At 37.4% G+C, this 16,128-nt stretch overlaps 1 protein-coding gene across 1 annotated transcript in view; it reads right to left on the minus strand.

Moving 5' to 3' along the window:
• The window catches only part of FBXL13 (F-box and leucine rich repeat protein 13), a 209,643-nt gene that overhangs the window by 8,009 nt on the left and 185,506 nt on the right, over window positions 1–16,128 (minus strand). The window contains exons 19-20 of the mRNA XM_043871784.1: window positions 7,233–7,367; window positions 1,846–2,009 (exon numbers count right to left, since the gene is read on the minus strand). Of these exons, the coding sequence (XP_043727719.1) occupies window positions 1,846–2,009; window positions 7,233–7,367 (299 nt within the window). The remainder of the gene's footprint in view (window positions 1–1,845; window positions 2,010–7,232; window positions 7,368–16,128) is intronic.

Genomic DNA, 16,128 nt, shown 5'->3' on the forward strand with positions numbered 1-16,128 from the left:
TGGCTCCCCTTTAAGCATGAGGGCCAAGTCTCTGTCTGCTCCTGGCTGATAGGGACAGCCAGGCCTGGTGGTAGAAAACAAAATAGACCTTTAACTGTCCTGGATTGGGTAAAGGAATTTTCCATAGATTCAGCTAGTTAACTAGAGTTTTGCATTGGTTTGGGGGGCCAACCCCAGCTAGTAGTAAAATCTTACTTGTTTATTTTCTTTGCATTTTTTTTTTCAATCTATGGACTTTGCATGAGGAATGGGTAACCATGTTTAGGTTCACAGGGACCCTAGCTAAGTCTTCCATTCATTTACTTAACATCCTACATTTCAGAAGTTTATTACCTTCCCAAAATAATGATTGGCAAAATATAATCAAAAGACTAAAAACTAAACTCCTTTGTGTAATACATTATCCATTGTCTATCATCTTACCCAAAGGTGACATCTTGGCTGTTGTATGATATCACAAGGTCAACAGAAACTCCTAGGACCTTATTTCATGGTGTAATACTCTGAGTTAATAATATTCAAACAGACCTATCAAGAAAGGTTGAATCTCTATTCTTCTTCAACAATTTTCAAGAACCTGCCCTCTTTTTTCTGATCCATTTTCAGTTGGCTGTCTTCTCCCTTGGCAAGTCTAGGCCCAGTGGGAGTGCTTATTCTATAAGTAATAGCTTTGTTTTTGTTTTTTCATCTCATTTTAGCACACATATCCCTAGATCAGAAATGATTTTCTTCCTCAGTTATCAAGTGAACAGATCTCATGGTTCAGCTCTTGCCAGGGCTGTTTAATTAAGAAAGTTCTTCTGTGAAATCTACATGCTTAGAACTTTGTACCTTGATAATTATGAACTTTGTACCTTGATAATATTAATTCTTAGTGTTCATTTTTCCAACTTTCAGAAAAGAACCTGACCTTCAGGGACTGGTCAAGAATTTTCATATGAACACTCCACGGGTTACTTCATCAGGTCAATTAAAATACTTCCATGTTTTTATTTCCAGTCAATAGAAAAAAAAAAAAAATTAACAACAAAGCAAAAAACTGCTTTCTATCTAAAAATTATAGGGTAACACCTGATACCGTCTACCTTTATAGATTTCTTATTTACCCAGCTGTTATTTCATTGGAAACATTTTATAAATTGAGGAAATAGGCATTTGGCCTGTAGCAGTTATCAGAATACCTTACTCTGAGCTCTAGATCTTAGTAAAATAACAAATATAAAACAAATAGCTTTGGGGGAGATGGGACTCTTAGGATAACTGTTAGTAATTTGTACCTAATTGTGAGCTAGCTCAAACAGTAAAGAATCTGCCTGCAATGCAGGAGACCAGGGTCCAAGCCCTGGGTCGGGAAGATCCTCTGGAGAAGGGAATGGCAACCCACTCCAGGATTCTTGCCTGGAGAATTCCCATGGACAGAAGAGCCTGGTGGGCTACAGTCTGTGGGATCACAAAGAGTCAGACACAACTCAGTGACTAACACCACTACTGCTATGTCTGATGATTTTCTTAACCCACATGGGAGATTAACTGAGTGGTATTATTTTGAGAAGGAAAGAGAGGAAGAGCTAGTGATTATTCCTTGAGGAGCAGAGTTAGGGCTTTGGGCAGCTGCACAGTCAAGGAAAGGGAAGCACTAAGAGTAGAAGGGCTACTGGAAAAGGAATATAAAACCACAAAGACCATTTTAGAGGTCAGCTCAATATATTGGCTTCAGTTAAGTGAAAAATAAAAACTTCCTAACTCTGAAAGCCACTATGTATTGTATTATGAATGCTGTGGTGACATAATCTGTTTTCTCAGGAAGTAGTTCTCAAAACTTTTCATACTCAGGTACATACTTACTTGGAAATAAGTCTGCAGTACTGCATCTTTAGGATCCGGAGTTGTCGGCAGCCCATTTCAAGGTTCTCAAGCATTTGGTCAGTAAGCAGGATACAACCAGAAACATCCAAAACGTGCAGGTAATGGCATTTTGCTGATAACATCTCCATTGCTGAGTCAGTAATCTGTACATAGAGCCAAAGTAACTACTGATTATTTCGACCAACTGCATCCCAAGGAAGAGTAGCATATTGGTCAGTTTGGGCTATTATAACAAAATACCACAGACTAGTTGGTTTAACTAGCATACATTTATCTCTCAGAGTTCTAGAAGCTGAGACGTCCGAGATCAAATTGTCCACAGGCTCAGTGTCTGGTGAGGGTCCTCTTCTGATTTGTAGATGGCTACCTTCTTGCTGTAACTGTACATGGTGGAATACTGGGGTGGGTTGGCATTTCCTTTTCCAGGGGATTTTCCCAACCCAGGGATTAAACCTGGGTCTCCTGCATTACAGGCAGATTCTTTACCATCTGAACCACCAGGGAAGCCCGAAGGGAGCTCGAGTTTCTTCCTATTCTTTAAGGACACTAATTCCATCATGGGGGTGCTACCCTCATGACCTCAATCTAAAACCTAGTTACCTCCCCAGAGCCTCACCTCCTAATACTGTTGCACCAGGGATGAGAGTTTCAACATGTGAATTTTGGAATGACATAAATACTCAGTCCATAACAAATATAGTCGGAACCCTTGCATATTCTCTTATCATGTGATGAGCCTATGACTTAGGTCAGTGACTTAGTCTGTTTCCAGAACAATAAAAGGTCTCTTTCAAGTGGTACTAATAGAATTTGTGATCTTGCCGTTATTTTTATTTTAGTTACCTGTTTGGGATGGGAAACTTGATCAAAATTTTCCTAGTAATACTTGTCACACCAGTATGAGCAACTTATGAAATTCTGCTGTAATAGCATTTGGCTTTAAATTTAAAATCCACTCTAAGGCAACATCAATTTGAGAAGCATAAGTTTAATAACATCACATGTTACAAAACTGTAATATATGTATTACATGAATATATATATATATAAATAATATATATTAACCTACAGACAGAATCAACTTGCTATAAGAAGTGATCTGGACATCTCTGATGGTTTGTGTATGGAATAATTGGTTCTGGAAAGGGGCTAGTAGGTGAGAGAGATGTTTGTAGGCAGCAGAGGAAAGAAGAGCAGAAGCCACAGAGGCTACATGAATCTCACACTGAGAATTTCTGCTAAGGGTTCCAACATCTTGAGGGTTTGCACAGATGTTCTGTAGAAGTAATTCAACTCCACTTCTTAGATTACTTCACTTCCTCAAGGTCTAGCATTTGAATTTATAGTTGAACTGAGACTTGCTGCAGAATCAACTAGATTACTCTCCCCAAAGGAATTTTTTTCCAACTGGATTTAATTTACTTTAAATGTTTGAACATTCTAAAAAACATGCCATGAGGCTAAGCTCTTGTTTTTTACATAAAATTGAGAGAATTATGCAGAAACCCCCTTTAATTTGAAATGTATACTTTTTATGTTTGGAAAGATAGATGTCATTGTCTAAGTATGCCCTGTTTCCAGAACATGCACAGGACCAAGGTTTAACATTGCAACTGATTCTCACATAAATGCTTTCAGACATTCCTGGCACACTCTATGGGTCTCTGAGGATATGATATCATTGGGAGCAGGAGTTAGCCTGCCCTAATGAATTGTAGAGAAGAGAAAAGACAATGAGATGATGGAAAAATCCCAGAGAGGTAGAGCTCAGAGTACTAGGTTTTTTTGATACTGGAGGAACTGAAAAGGAGCCCAGCATTTCCTGTAGATCAGAATCCCAAGTGTTCAGTGACTGAGGTGATGTTTTTGGAACTTATGGGAGCTGGAAACGAGGTCGAGGTGACTGGCCACATTCTTAACTCCCAGATACAAAGTCTTGATCTCAGTCCTATTGAGCAGAGATTATGTTATTCCCATTTTAGTGCCGGGTAGGATGAGGTCATAGTACTACTCACTAACCTGAGAGGTGAGCTGGTTGTAGGGACCTTCCAGGAGGTGTATAAGATGTCCATTCAAGGTTAACTCATGGATTTTTGGGAAATGTAGCCTAGAATGATAAGCCAGACACTGAAGTGTATTATGGCTCATCAGAAACAATGGAACTTAAATATATTAGACAGGATCACAGCCTTATGGTTTCTGAGGCTGTGGGGAGTGTTCATATTATGGTCATTACATCTTCTGAATCAGAATATTCATTTCACCTGCATAGATGGTAAAGCTCAATGCTTTTCCTTAACATTGAGATTCTGAAATAATCTATTCTCCTTGCTTTTTCTCAGTCTAGATCTTCAGTGTAGTATGATGCATTTTATAAAATGTTATTTTTGTAATCCTCCTTAGTTTCTGGGCTGTGAGCCAATGTCCACTGCACATTTTGTAGAAGGAACTCTGTCGGTTTTTCCTTACAAAAAACAAAACAAACACAAATCCTCTGCCTCAGTTCCTGTTCTCTTTAGAGTCTTTCCTTTTCTCATTCTCCTATTTCCCTCCCTTATTAGTGGAGCCTTTTAAATACCCAGTCAACATCTGTGCTTTCTTTAGAGACAGGGCAGTTCCCAGTGAGCCATGTGTTACCCATGTGTCTATGTGTCCGTGTGCAGTGGAAGCAAGAGCCCGGCGAGCTGTGACTGCCCAAGCTGCAGAGGGTTCATGGTCACTGCTGGCCTGAATACCTTACCACAGCTTACTTCTAGAACTAGATGACGCTGACCAGAAAGACATCTGGTTTCCCTAGTTCTAAAGGCTGTTGAACAAAGAAGAATTTTATTGTAAATTTTCTAGATAAATTTTGTCATGATTGACAATAGCTTTCCCACCACTGCCTCCCCCTTATTGTGGGATGGTTAATGATAGAGAAATCAGGAGGTTCTAGCATCACTCTCTTAACCTACTCACTACCCAGACTGAACAACTGAGAAGCTGAATTTTTAGACCAGTTAGAACTCAAGGAGTCTTGAAAGTTCAGGTGATACTTTAATGTGTGCAACAGAAGAGGACAAAATTGTTAGTAACTTAGCAATTTCTGAGGATTTTTTAAGAGATATTTTAGTTTTCTTCCCTTTGAGTATTTTACTTCCTCCAAGATTTTTCTGTTAATTTGTTTTGGTCTTTATCTTCTCCTTTAGAGGCTTTTCTCCTAAGTGTGGCCTCATGTCCTTGACTGTCTGCTCATGATTGATAGTGGAGAGCTAAAAACTGATTGGACTTCCCTAGAGGCTCAGCAGTAAAGAATCCACCTGCAATGCAGGAGATGCAGGTTTGATCTCTGGGTCGGGAAGATCACCTGGAAAAGGAAATGACAACCCACTCCAGTGTTTTTGCCTGGGAAATCCCATGGATAGAGGAGCCTGGTGGGCTACAAATAATGGTGTCATAAAAGAGTTGGACATGACTTAGCGACTAAACAAAAACAACAAAAGCTGAATAGAAGGTCTGAGTGCATAATATGGGCCTTCTCTTCTTTCAGCTTCAATGGGCTAAATGAGTTATTTGTTGGAAAATCCACAAATGTCAGTATTTTTCAGTGTTTCATCTTGGACTAGTCAGAGTCCCCAGAAAAAAGGATTCCAGCCTCCTGCCTGGAGGGAAAGATCTGGCAGCCAAATTCTGGATGCTGTGTTGGAAAAGTGCTGAGTATCTCTGCATTAAGCATTTAGTCACTTAATTCCCATTTTCACTTTTGTATCCAAGTTCTCAGTTTTACATGATGTCTCCCAGCCTGGCAACCTTCTGTTTTATTATCTGTAGAGCGGATAGTAGAGAGATTTTACTCCCTTCCTCCATCAGAGGACATTCAACAATATCTGGAGACATTTATTATTGTTATGACTGGAGGTATGGGGGGGGCTAGGTGCTACTGACATGTACTGGATAGAGGGCAAGGATGCAGTTAAACATCCTACAGTGCACGAAACAATCCCCTACTGTAAAGAATGATCTTGTCCAAATGTCAGTAATGCCACGGTTGAGAAATCTGGCTCTAGGAAATATATCTCAAATCTGGTGAGGATGAGGAGGGGCAGTTGCCTGAAAGCATAGAATAGGGAAGGAGATCTAATGATGTACCTACTTCTCAAGAACTTTTAACCCAGTCTTCCTTGTTTTAGCCATCCTCTTAACCCAGTTGTAGAAGTATACAGTATTGCCAAGTTTGAAGGCTATGGTGTAAATCCATTCTTTCCCCAGCTTTCTCTACTATTGGTTTAGGATTCAAAGTTGTCTCTGGTATGCTAAATTAATTCATCTATTTTCAGGTTTCCAAAATTTTGTTGCTTTTGTCTCCTACTGTTTTCCCTATCATTGTGGGCCCTCACCCTTCTTCTGCAGTTTTGGTAGCATTTCAAGAGGGAACAAAATTATCAGGGTATATTTAATCTGCCCTATTAATCCAGCACCAGAGACCTCTATTTCTTGACCTGGTGATAATATCCGTAGTATATTAAGAGAAAAGAAAGCAGGTTAAGTGTATTTTAGAAAGTATGATTCTGTTCTTTAAAAAGCAAGACAAACCTTCTTTAACTACAATCTCTGTACATAGAAAAGAATTCTAGAAGAGTAAGTATAAAATGCCAGTGGTTACGTCCTGGATGGTGGTATGACTTTGAATTTTTACATTCATACTTTTAATATATGCAGTCCAAAGATTTTGCAATAAGTATATATTCCTTTCAAAGACAGATATCAAGAAAAATTGTCAAACACTTGAAAATAAGACAAAAGATGGTTGCCTACCCTTTCAGCGTTTACTGGAACATGATTTAAACCAGTCCAACTGGGAAATTCTACAAGGAATTATGCCATTTTTTGGACATGCTATGTATTATTGATTAGGACTCAAACTCTACCTGTTGTATTTTTGTCTAAGAGAGATGCAGATTATTTCTGGTAGAAACTATAGCTCCAAGGTTATTGATTTGTTACCTTGTAGGACTTTAACCAATTTGGATTTAACCTAACAATCATGTTCCAACATTCTTTCTTCAGTTCCTGTAAATACTCAGTTTGATCAAATGCTGTATGGACTGACTTTATCATTTTGCTGGTTCTCTCATTAGTGAATTAAATATATATTTGACACATTTTTATATTTGTATGAGAATTGTCTTTAACTTTTTCCAGGTACTACTTTTACACAAATGAAATCATAAAGCTATTTACAGTTTGGGGAAGGAGAACTCTTGATGAATACCTCAGATATGGCAAAGAAAAGTTCTATTATGAGTCTAACACCTAATTGCTATCCTACCTGTGTTCTTTGGCAGTACTTCAATCTGACATGTCTGAGCTCTAACTCCTGCACATACCTTTGGACAGCCAGCAATACTGAGAGATGTGAGATTAATACAATAAATGGCCAATGCTTTAATAATTATATCTGATAGTTGGGGGCAATAAGAGACATCCAGATGTTCCAAGGTCAGTGAGCCTTTGCAGAATACCTGCAAGAAATTCCAAAGTTAGTGGTTTTCTTTTTTTCTTTTCTTAGTCTTTATTCAAATTTTATGCCATTTTACCCCGAGGCAGTTTATTTAGTATGCATTTCAGCTCTTGAGATGTAGATATGTTACATTTTGTTGCAAACAAAGAAGCCATTGTGTCCAAAATCTCCTTATAACAAAAGATATTCAGACGCCACTTAACATTTCAGTAATATTCAGATTCCTGCTAACAGAATTTGGTTTTCTATCACTAATGGAATTTTACCCATATGGTTAGTAATTATTAGAGTTATATTCAGTTCAGTGAATAGAAGAAATCTGGAGATAAGAATTAGATGGCTAACACTCTGGGGTTGACACTAAAATATAATGGAAAAAGCACAGTTGTTGGAATCAGACAGACTTGAGTTTTAATTTCATTCTACCACTTTATTAGCTTTGAAACCTTAGCAAGTCACTTAATTTTTCTGAGCCTCAGTTTCTTCAAGTTAGGGAAAATAATATCTACCCTCCAGCATTGTTCTGGAATGCCAAAATGTTCATCTAAAATTTCTAGGGCTAGAAAAGGTCTGGAAATCATTGAAACTTCTTCCCTTTATCTTGGTTGTTCTTAATTTTCATTCCTACTTTCAGTAAAAAGGAAAAAAAAACCTATATTAAAATTTATATATAGTGTCATTTGAGAGGCAGTTTAACAAATTGATTAGTTCTTGGGAAAGACTGAGGGCAGGAGGAGACAGAGGATGAGATGGTTGAATGGCAACACTGACTCAATGGACATGAGTTTAAGCAAATTCTGGGAGATAGTGAAGGACAGGGAAGCCTGGCGTGCTGCAGTCCATGGCGTCGCAAAGATTCAGACACGACTTAGTGACTGAACAACAAGCACTCAATAAATATTAATTATTATTGGAATTTGCATATGATACCAGTAATAATAAAGATGCACGTTTATGTTGTACTTTGGAGAAAACCAAGAGATATTGATTATTTTACCCTAAATCATCATCTTTTTCTGACCACAGTAACCATCAGTGATTCCACTTTCGTCTGACCTCATACAAAACTTGTCTTTTTCAACTGATTCAGCACTTCCAGTGCTTGACTCATTCCTGTTTTGTAGCTCAGTTTACATGGAGATTTGTTTTCTCTAGCAACTAAGTGAGGTCAGATATTGGAAGGGGCAGCTGGTAAGGCGATATTGAGGTCCCTGTTATTGGAGCTAATCAAGCATAGAGGGCACAACTAGGGAAATCTAGCTTTAAAGGATTGGAATTGGTCTTAAAATTCAGCTCACATTCAACAAGTTTTTCAGTTAGAGTGCAATAAGTCTCTCAGAGGTACTGTCTGGAACTCTGCTTGCTTCTTATGCCCCTTTCATAACATAGACTACAGTAAGTTCTCAATAAATACTAGCTGCTTACTCAATCTGTGAGTATCTTCAAGGATATAAAGACTTGTGTTTTAATAATACAGGAATTCTTATGTTGCAAGGGGTAGGATAACATTGTTTTCTATTTAGAGAATGGATAGAGTTCAAGGAACCAGAGAAAATGTAAAGCAAGAAGGAATAGTTAAACTATAAGAAAAACTTATTAAAAGATGAAACAAGCTTCAAAGGGAAATTCAAGTCTCTGCATGTCTGCAGACTCTTTTCAGAAGCATCTGTCAGTGTCTTGGACTGCTTGAATCAGTTCTGCTTTAAGCCATTTTAAAAGCTTTGATGTTCTTTGAAGTTAAACTTTCTCAGAATTTTTAAATTAAAGAAGAACATATAAAAATGATTAACAAGGCCTATGATGCATTCGTGGTAGCATTCTCATTCAGGGAAAATCTGAGGCACAAAGATGAGTCCAGGGCTTTATGTTTGGCATAAATCAGTGCAGATCTAAGAAATAAGTCAGAACTTTTCCTCTCTTACAATCCATATTTTCCTTTAGAGACTGTAAGTTGTATTAAGTACTTAAGTCTGCAGGCATGTTTTTCAGCATAATCACTCATGAAATTCCATACCCGCCCCTTACCCATAAGATGATTTATGCTCTTCTGGCTACAGTGCTTCAGAATCACACATATATCAATGCTGTTGATTTTCTTATCTTAGAAAATGCTAGACTGAGCTTCTTCAAAGTAAAAATCTTTTATAATGAAAATGGAGAGAAAGTGCAAAAATTATCTATTTGACTTTCATCCCATGTATCAACCAGTTTTGCCATGGGTTAGCAGTCTTGAGAAGGAAATGGCTACCCATTTCAGTATTCTTGCCTGGAGAATTCCATGGAGAGAGGAGCCTGGTGGGCTATAGTCCATGGGGTCACAAAGAGTCAGACACAACTGAGTGACTAACACTTTCACTTTCTCAGCAGACTTTAAGACAACTTCCAAATCTCTTAGTGAGTTAAATAATTTCTTCTCTGTATTTCATGAATTGAATCACTGTGTGGGGGCTTAATGACTGCATTCCTAAATTGGATATGTGGAGGAGACTGAATCTCACTAACATTTACCAATTGTGACAATAATGTGCTTCTGTCAAAATCCTAATTTAAACTACCTCAAAAGGTGTCAGCTCCCAGTCTTAAAAAAGCTCACCTCATGGTGCATACTCATAAAACCATCTCTTGACTATTTGCCTTATTAAGTTCTGATTAATCCTGCTACAAAGTTCTGTGTGGGAGTAGGATAGAGTTTTCTACTGATAATTATGGAGAATTCTTTTGCTATCATGAACCATTTTCTATAATGAAGACTATTTTGGGCTAGTTGAAATACAACTTCCTCAATTCTAAGTTATAAACTGAATTCAAAACTATAGTCTCTTATAATGCTTTGTCCCCATTAGGCATCAGAACAGGTAGGAGTGGTGATTGCCTGGGCATACTCTGGGCCCTGGCCCCAAAACCAAACTATCAGACCCTAGGTGTCCACCACCACCCCTGCCACCCCACTGATAAGATGCCTCCCCTGCATTCACGTTCTCCCTGCCAGGGAAACTAGGCTTACCTTGGGCTCAGCGTTAGAGGATTATACCACTTTTAGAGGAGCCTACTGTTTTTAAATACGGAGAGGACTGTGAAACGGAGAAAAGGCAAGGCCAAGACCCAAAACAAATATTTCCAAAGATACTTTCACCATGAAATTTCTTGTCAGTTATATAGTGATTTGAGGGAATAAGCCATAGCTTCAAACCACCTCAAATGTACTTTATTCCATGAAGTTTTTCCCAATTCCTCACTCTGGAAGTAATGACTCTCCAAAATTTCTATAGCTTTAAATTTTTTGTCCTTCTCACTTTCCACTTATATTATAGCTATATATATATAACTGTCTTATCTTCTGCATTGACTGTAGCTTCTTGAGGGCAGAGACCATGTCTAAATTATCTTGTGGCCCCAACATCTGGTATAGAGATGAAGTTCAAGATGAGAGTTTCCGAAGAGAATGGAAAATGTCTGTCATCAAAGGAGTGAGGAGAATGAGCTCCGATAGATTCCACTAAGCCCAGTCCTACCTGGCACTCTGTTCAGTAACTGTTAGTGAACAAGGGTGGTTAAGAGGACAGAGTTTGGAGTCCACTAGCCTAATTTCAAATCCTGCCACTTAGAAGCTCTGTCTCTCTAGATAAATTATCCAACTTCTCAATGTCTGAATCTCACTTGCAGCAGGGAAATAAAATGGTATCGTATTATGGCACATACTTATAGTTGTTGATAGGGGGATTAAGTAAATTAAGATGATTAAAGGAATTGAACAATGCCTGGAACATAGCAGTTAGTAAATAATAGCTAGTAATATTATTTGTACCTACTTATTCTCTATGGTTATGATTTCAAAATTTTTAAAATCATCACACCATAATAAAAATATTTTGAGCATATACCTCCAAAAAATGTAAATTAAATGTACTTGCAAATTATATAGATATTCAAATATATATTACAAAGTATATAAAAATAGAAATAAAATATATGAGATAAAACTAAATCTTAATAGAAGTTCTAATATTTTCTTGTCACACTGAAATAGATTATCTTGTCCACTTGCCAGAGTAAATGCTTTCTCTAGAGAAACCTACTCAACGGTATGCCTTTGGTTGTCAGTAAACCTTAATGACATACTGGCTGTACAAACTCTAGGTATTTGGTAAAAACAAGGGAATTACTTTTAAAGTATCAAATGTGACAAGTACATAAAAAGATGTCAAATGTAAGAAAATTATAAACAGGTTGAGTGAGTGGAAGAAAATGCATATTGGAAGGAAGATCAAGAAAGATCAAAACAAAGTATCTCTGAGTTATAATTTGAAATTAGGACTGTTGAAAAAAATCCTAGATTTTCATCTTCAAAAAAAAAATGAGCTAAGGTTGGACTACCCAAAGGTCAGTTAGGTATTTTTTTGTGGCTTGAAATATAACCGATATTTTTTTCCATTTTTAAAAAATAAGAAAAGGATATCAAGTGGCCCAGTTACCTGACACTCCAGCAGCCCTGTGGGACAAGAAGGGTGAGGAAATTGCTTTTTTTTTTTTTTGCTTTAAATGATTATTAATAGTATTTTTTAAATTGAAGTGTGGTTGGTTTAAGTGTTGTGTTGTGATAATTTCTGCTGTAAAGTAACTCAGGTATACAATATATGCAATATTTTTTGTATTCTTTTTCATTATGGTTTATCCCAGGAGATCAGCTGTAGTTTCCTGTGCTGTACAGTAGGACCTTGTTGTTTATCCATCCTATGTATATTAGTTTACATCTGCTAACCCCAAACTCCCAGTCCTTCCTTCTCCCAGCTCCCTCCCCTTTGGCAACCACAAGTGTGTTCTGTATATCTGTGATTCTGTTTCATAGATAATTTCATTTGTGTCATATTTTAGATTCTACATATAAGTGATATCATATGGTATTTGTCTTTCTCTTTCTGACTTGCTTCACTTAGGATGAAAATCTCTCCATGTTTCTACAAATGGCATTATTTCATTCTTTTTATGGCTGTATTCCATCGTATATGTGCCACATCTCCTTCATCTATTCATCTGTCAGTGGACATTTACTTTGTTTCCATGTCTTGGCTATTGTGAATAGTGCTGCTATGAACATAGGGTACATGCATCTTTTTACTTCTTTTAATTTTTATTTTTTTGGTTTTTTTTTTTAATTTATATTAGTTGGAGGCTAATTACCTTACAATATTGTAGTGGTTTTTGCCATACATTGACATGAATTAGCCATGGATTTACATGTGTTCCCCATCCTCAACCCCCCTGCCACCTCCCTCCCCATCCCATCCCTCTGGGTCATCCCAGTGTACCAGCCCCAAGCACTTGTCTCATGCATCCAACCTGGACTGGCAATCTGTTTCACACTTGATAATATACATGTTTCAAGGCTGTTCTCTCATATCATCCCACCCTCGCCTTCTCCCACAGAGTCCAAAAGTCTGTTCTATACATCTGTGACTCTTTTTCTGTCTTGTATATAGTGTTATCATTACCATCTTTCTAAATTCCATATATATGCGTTAGTATACTGTATTGGTGTTTTTCTTTCTGGCTTACTTCACTCTGTATAATGGACTCCAGTTTCATCCACCTCATTAGAACTGATTCAAATGTATTCTCTTTAATGGCTGAGTAATATTCCGTTGTGTATATGTACCACAGCTTTCTTATCTGTTCGTCTGCTGATGGGCATATAGGTTGCTTCCATGTCCTGGCTATTATAAACAGTGCTGTGATGAACATTGGGGTACATGTGTCTCTTTCAGTTCTGGTTTCCTTGGTGTGTATGCCCAGCAGTGGGATTGCTGGGTCATATGGCAGTTCTATTTCCAGTTTTTTAAGGAATCTCCACACTGTTCTCCATAGTGGCTGTACTAGTTTGCATTCCTGCCAACAGTGTAAGAGGGTTCCCTTTTCTCCACACTCTCTCCAGCATTTATTGCTTGTAGACTTTTGGACAGCAGCCATTCTGACTGGCGTGAGATGGTACCTCATTGTGGTTTTGATTTGCATTTCTCTGATAATGAGTGATGTTGAGCATCTTTTCATGTGTTTGTTAGCCATCTGTATGTCTTCTTTGGAGAAATGTCTGTTTAGTTCTTTGGCCCATTTTTTGATTGGGTCATTTATTTTTCTGGAATCGAGCTACAGGAGTTACTTGTATATTGTTGAGATTAATTCTTTGTCTGTTGCTTTGTTTGCTATTATGTTCTCCCATTCTGAGGGTTGTCTTTTCACCTTGCTTATAGTTTCCATTGTTGTGCAAAAGCTTTTAGGTTTAATTAGGTCCCATTTATTTATTTTTGCTTTTATTTCCAATATTCTGGGAGGTGGGTCATAGATTTGCTGTGATAAATAAATCTTGCTGTGATTTATGTCGGAGAGTGTTTTGCCTATGTTCTCCTCTAGTAGTTTTATAGTTTCTGGTCTTACATTTAGATCTTTAATCCATTTTGAGTTTATTTTTGTGTATGGTATTAGAAAGTATTCTAGTTTCATTCTTTTACAAGTGGTTGACCAATTTTCCCAGCAGCACTTGTTAAAGAGGCTGTCTTTTCTCCATTGTATATTCTTGCCCCCTTGTCAAAGATAAGGTGTCCATAGGTATGTGGATTAATCTCTGGGCTTTCTATTTTGTTCCATTGATCTATGTTTCTGTCTTTGTGCCAGTACCATACTGTCTTGATGTGTGGCTTTGTAGTAGAGCCTGAAGTCAGGCAGGTTGATTCCTCCAGTTCCATTCTTCTTTCTCAAGATTGCTTTGGCTATTCGAGGTTTTTTGTATTTCCATACAAATTGTGAAATTCTTTGGTCTAGTTCTGTGAAAAATACCATTGGTAGCTTGATAGGGATTGCATTGAATCTATAGATTGCTTTGGGTAGTATACTCATTTTCACAATGTTGGTTCTTCCAATCCACGAACACCGTATATTTCTCCATCAATTTGTGTCCTCTTTGATTTCTTTCATCAGTGTTTTATAGTTTTCTATATATAGGTCTTTTGTTTCTTTAGGTAGATATATTCCTAAGTATTTTATTCTTTTCGTTGCAGTGGTGAATGGTATTGTTTCCTTAATTTCTCTTTCTGTTTTCTCATTGTTAGTGTATAGGAATGCAAGGGACTTCTCTGTGTTAATTTTATAGCCTGCAACTTTGCTATATTCATTGATCAGCTCTAGTAATTTTCTGGTAGAGTCTCTAGGGCTTTCTATGTAGAGGATCATGTCATCTGCAAACAGTGAGAGTTTTACTTCAGTTGAAAATTTCCCTAAAATGGGGAAGGAATTAGTCACACAAGTCCAAGAAACCCAGAGAGTCCCAAACAGGATAAATCCAAGGCAAAACACCCCAAAACACATATTAATCAAATTAACAAAGATCAAACACAAAGAACAAATATTAAAAGCAGCAAGGGAAAAACAACAAATAACACACAAGGGGATTCCCATAAGGATAAGGATAACAGCTGATCTTTCAATAGAAACTCTTCAGGCCAGAAGGGAATGGCAGGACATACTTAAAGTAATGAAAGAGAATAACCTACAACCCAGATTACTGTATCCAGCAGGGATCTCATTCAGATATGAAGGAGAATTCAAAAGCTTTACAGACAAGCAAAAGCTGAGAGAATTCAGCACCACCAAACCAGCTCTTCAACAAATGCTAAAGGATCTTCTCTAGACAGGAAACACAGAAAGGGTGTATAAACTCGAACCCAAAACAACGAAGTAAATGGCAACAGGATCATACTTATCAACAATTACCTTAAATGTAAATGAGTTGAATGTCCCAACCAAAAGACAAAGACTGGCTGAATGGATAAAAAAACAAGACCCCTATATATGGTATCTACAAGAGACCCACCTCAAAACAAGGGACACATACAGACTGAAAGTGAAGGACTGGAAAAAAATATTTCACTCAAATGGAGACCAAAAGAAAGTAGGAGTTGCAATACTCATATCAGATAAAATAGACTTTAAAATAAAGGCATCTTTTTTAATTAATAGTTTTATCTGTGTATATACCTGGAAATGGGATTGTTAGATATTATGGTAGTTCTTTTTTTTAGTTTTCTAAGTGACCTCCATAATGGTCTCCATAGTAGTTGTACCAATTTACATTCCCACCAGCAGTGTAGGAGGGTTCCCCTTTCTCCATAGGGGATTTTTTTAAGTGATGTAGATTTTTTTTAGTGATGACCATTCTGACAGCTGTGAGGTTGTACCTCATTGCAGGGTTGATTTGCATTTCTCTAATTATTAGTGATGTTGAGCATCTTTTCATGTGTCATCTGTATTTATTCTTTGGATAAATGTCTATTAAGATCTTTGGGCAGGGAAATTACTTCAGCTATAATAATCAGCGTTAAAGAGTTGATGGGTTTCTATTTGCACAGTCAGTCACTGGACTTCTTATTTTTTCTCCTTCTTTCCCAAGAAAATGGCAACTCAGAACTTTAAGGACAAAGTCACAGTGTCCTCTTGTGACCTCTTCCATTTAAAAATCTCTGTTGAATAATGAGTTCATCAACCATTATTGATGCTTTGATCTCCAATTTGGTGCATAATGGAATAAGAGATGATGTAATCAAGGGAGGTTACTGGTCTAGAAGAAAAACAAAGGGCCAGGAATTTGAAGTTGTGTCTGTGACCTTGGGCAAGTTACTTAACTTCAAATTTCCTCATCTTTAAGAGGAGAATGAAAATAACTGTCTATTTCTCAGGTTTACTGGAAATGTGTACTCCAGGATCCCTTAGCAGAC

Source organism: Cervus elaphus, chromosome 18 (genome assembly GCF_910594005.1).
Source record: "Cervus elaphus chromosome 18, mCerEla1.1, whole genome shotgun sequence".
Lineage (NCBI taxonomy): Eukaryota > Metazoa > Chordata > Mammalia > Artiodactyla > Cervidae > Cervus > Cervus elaphus.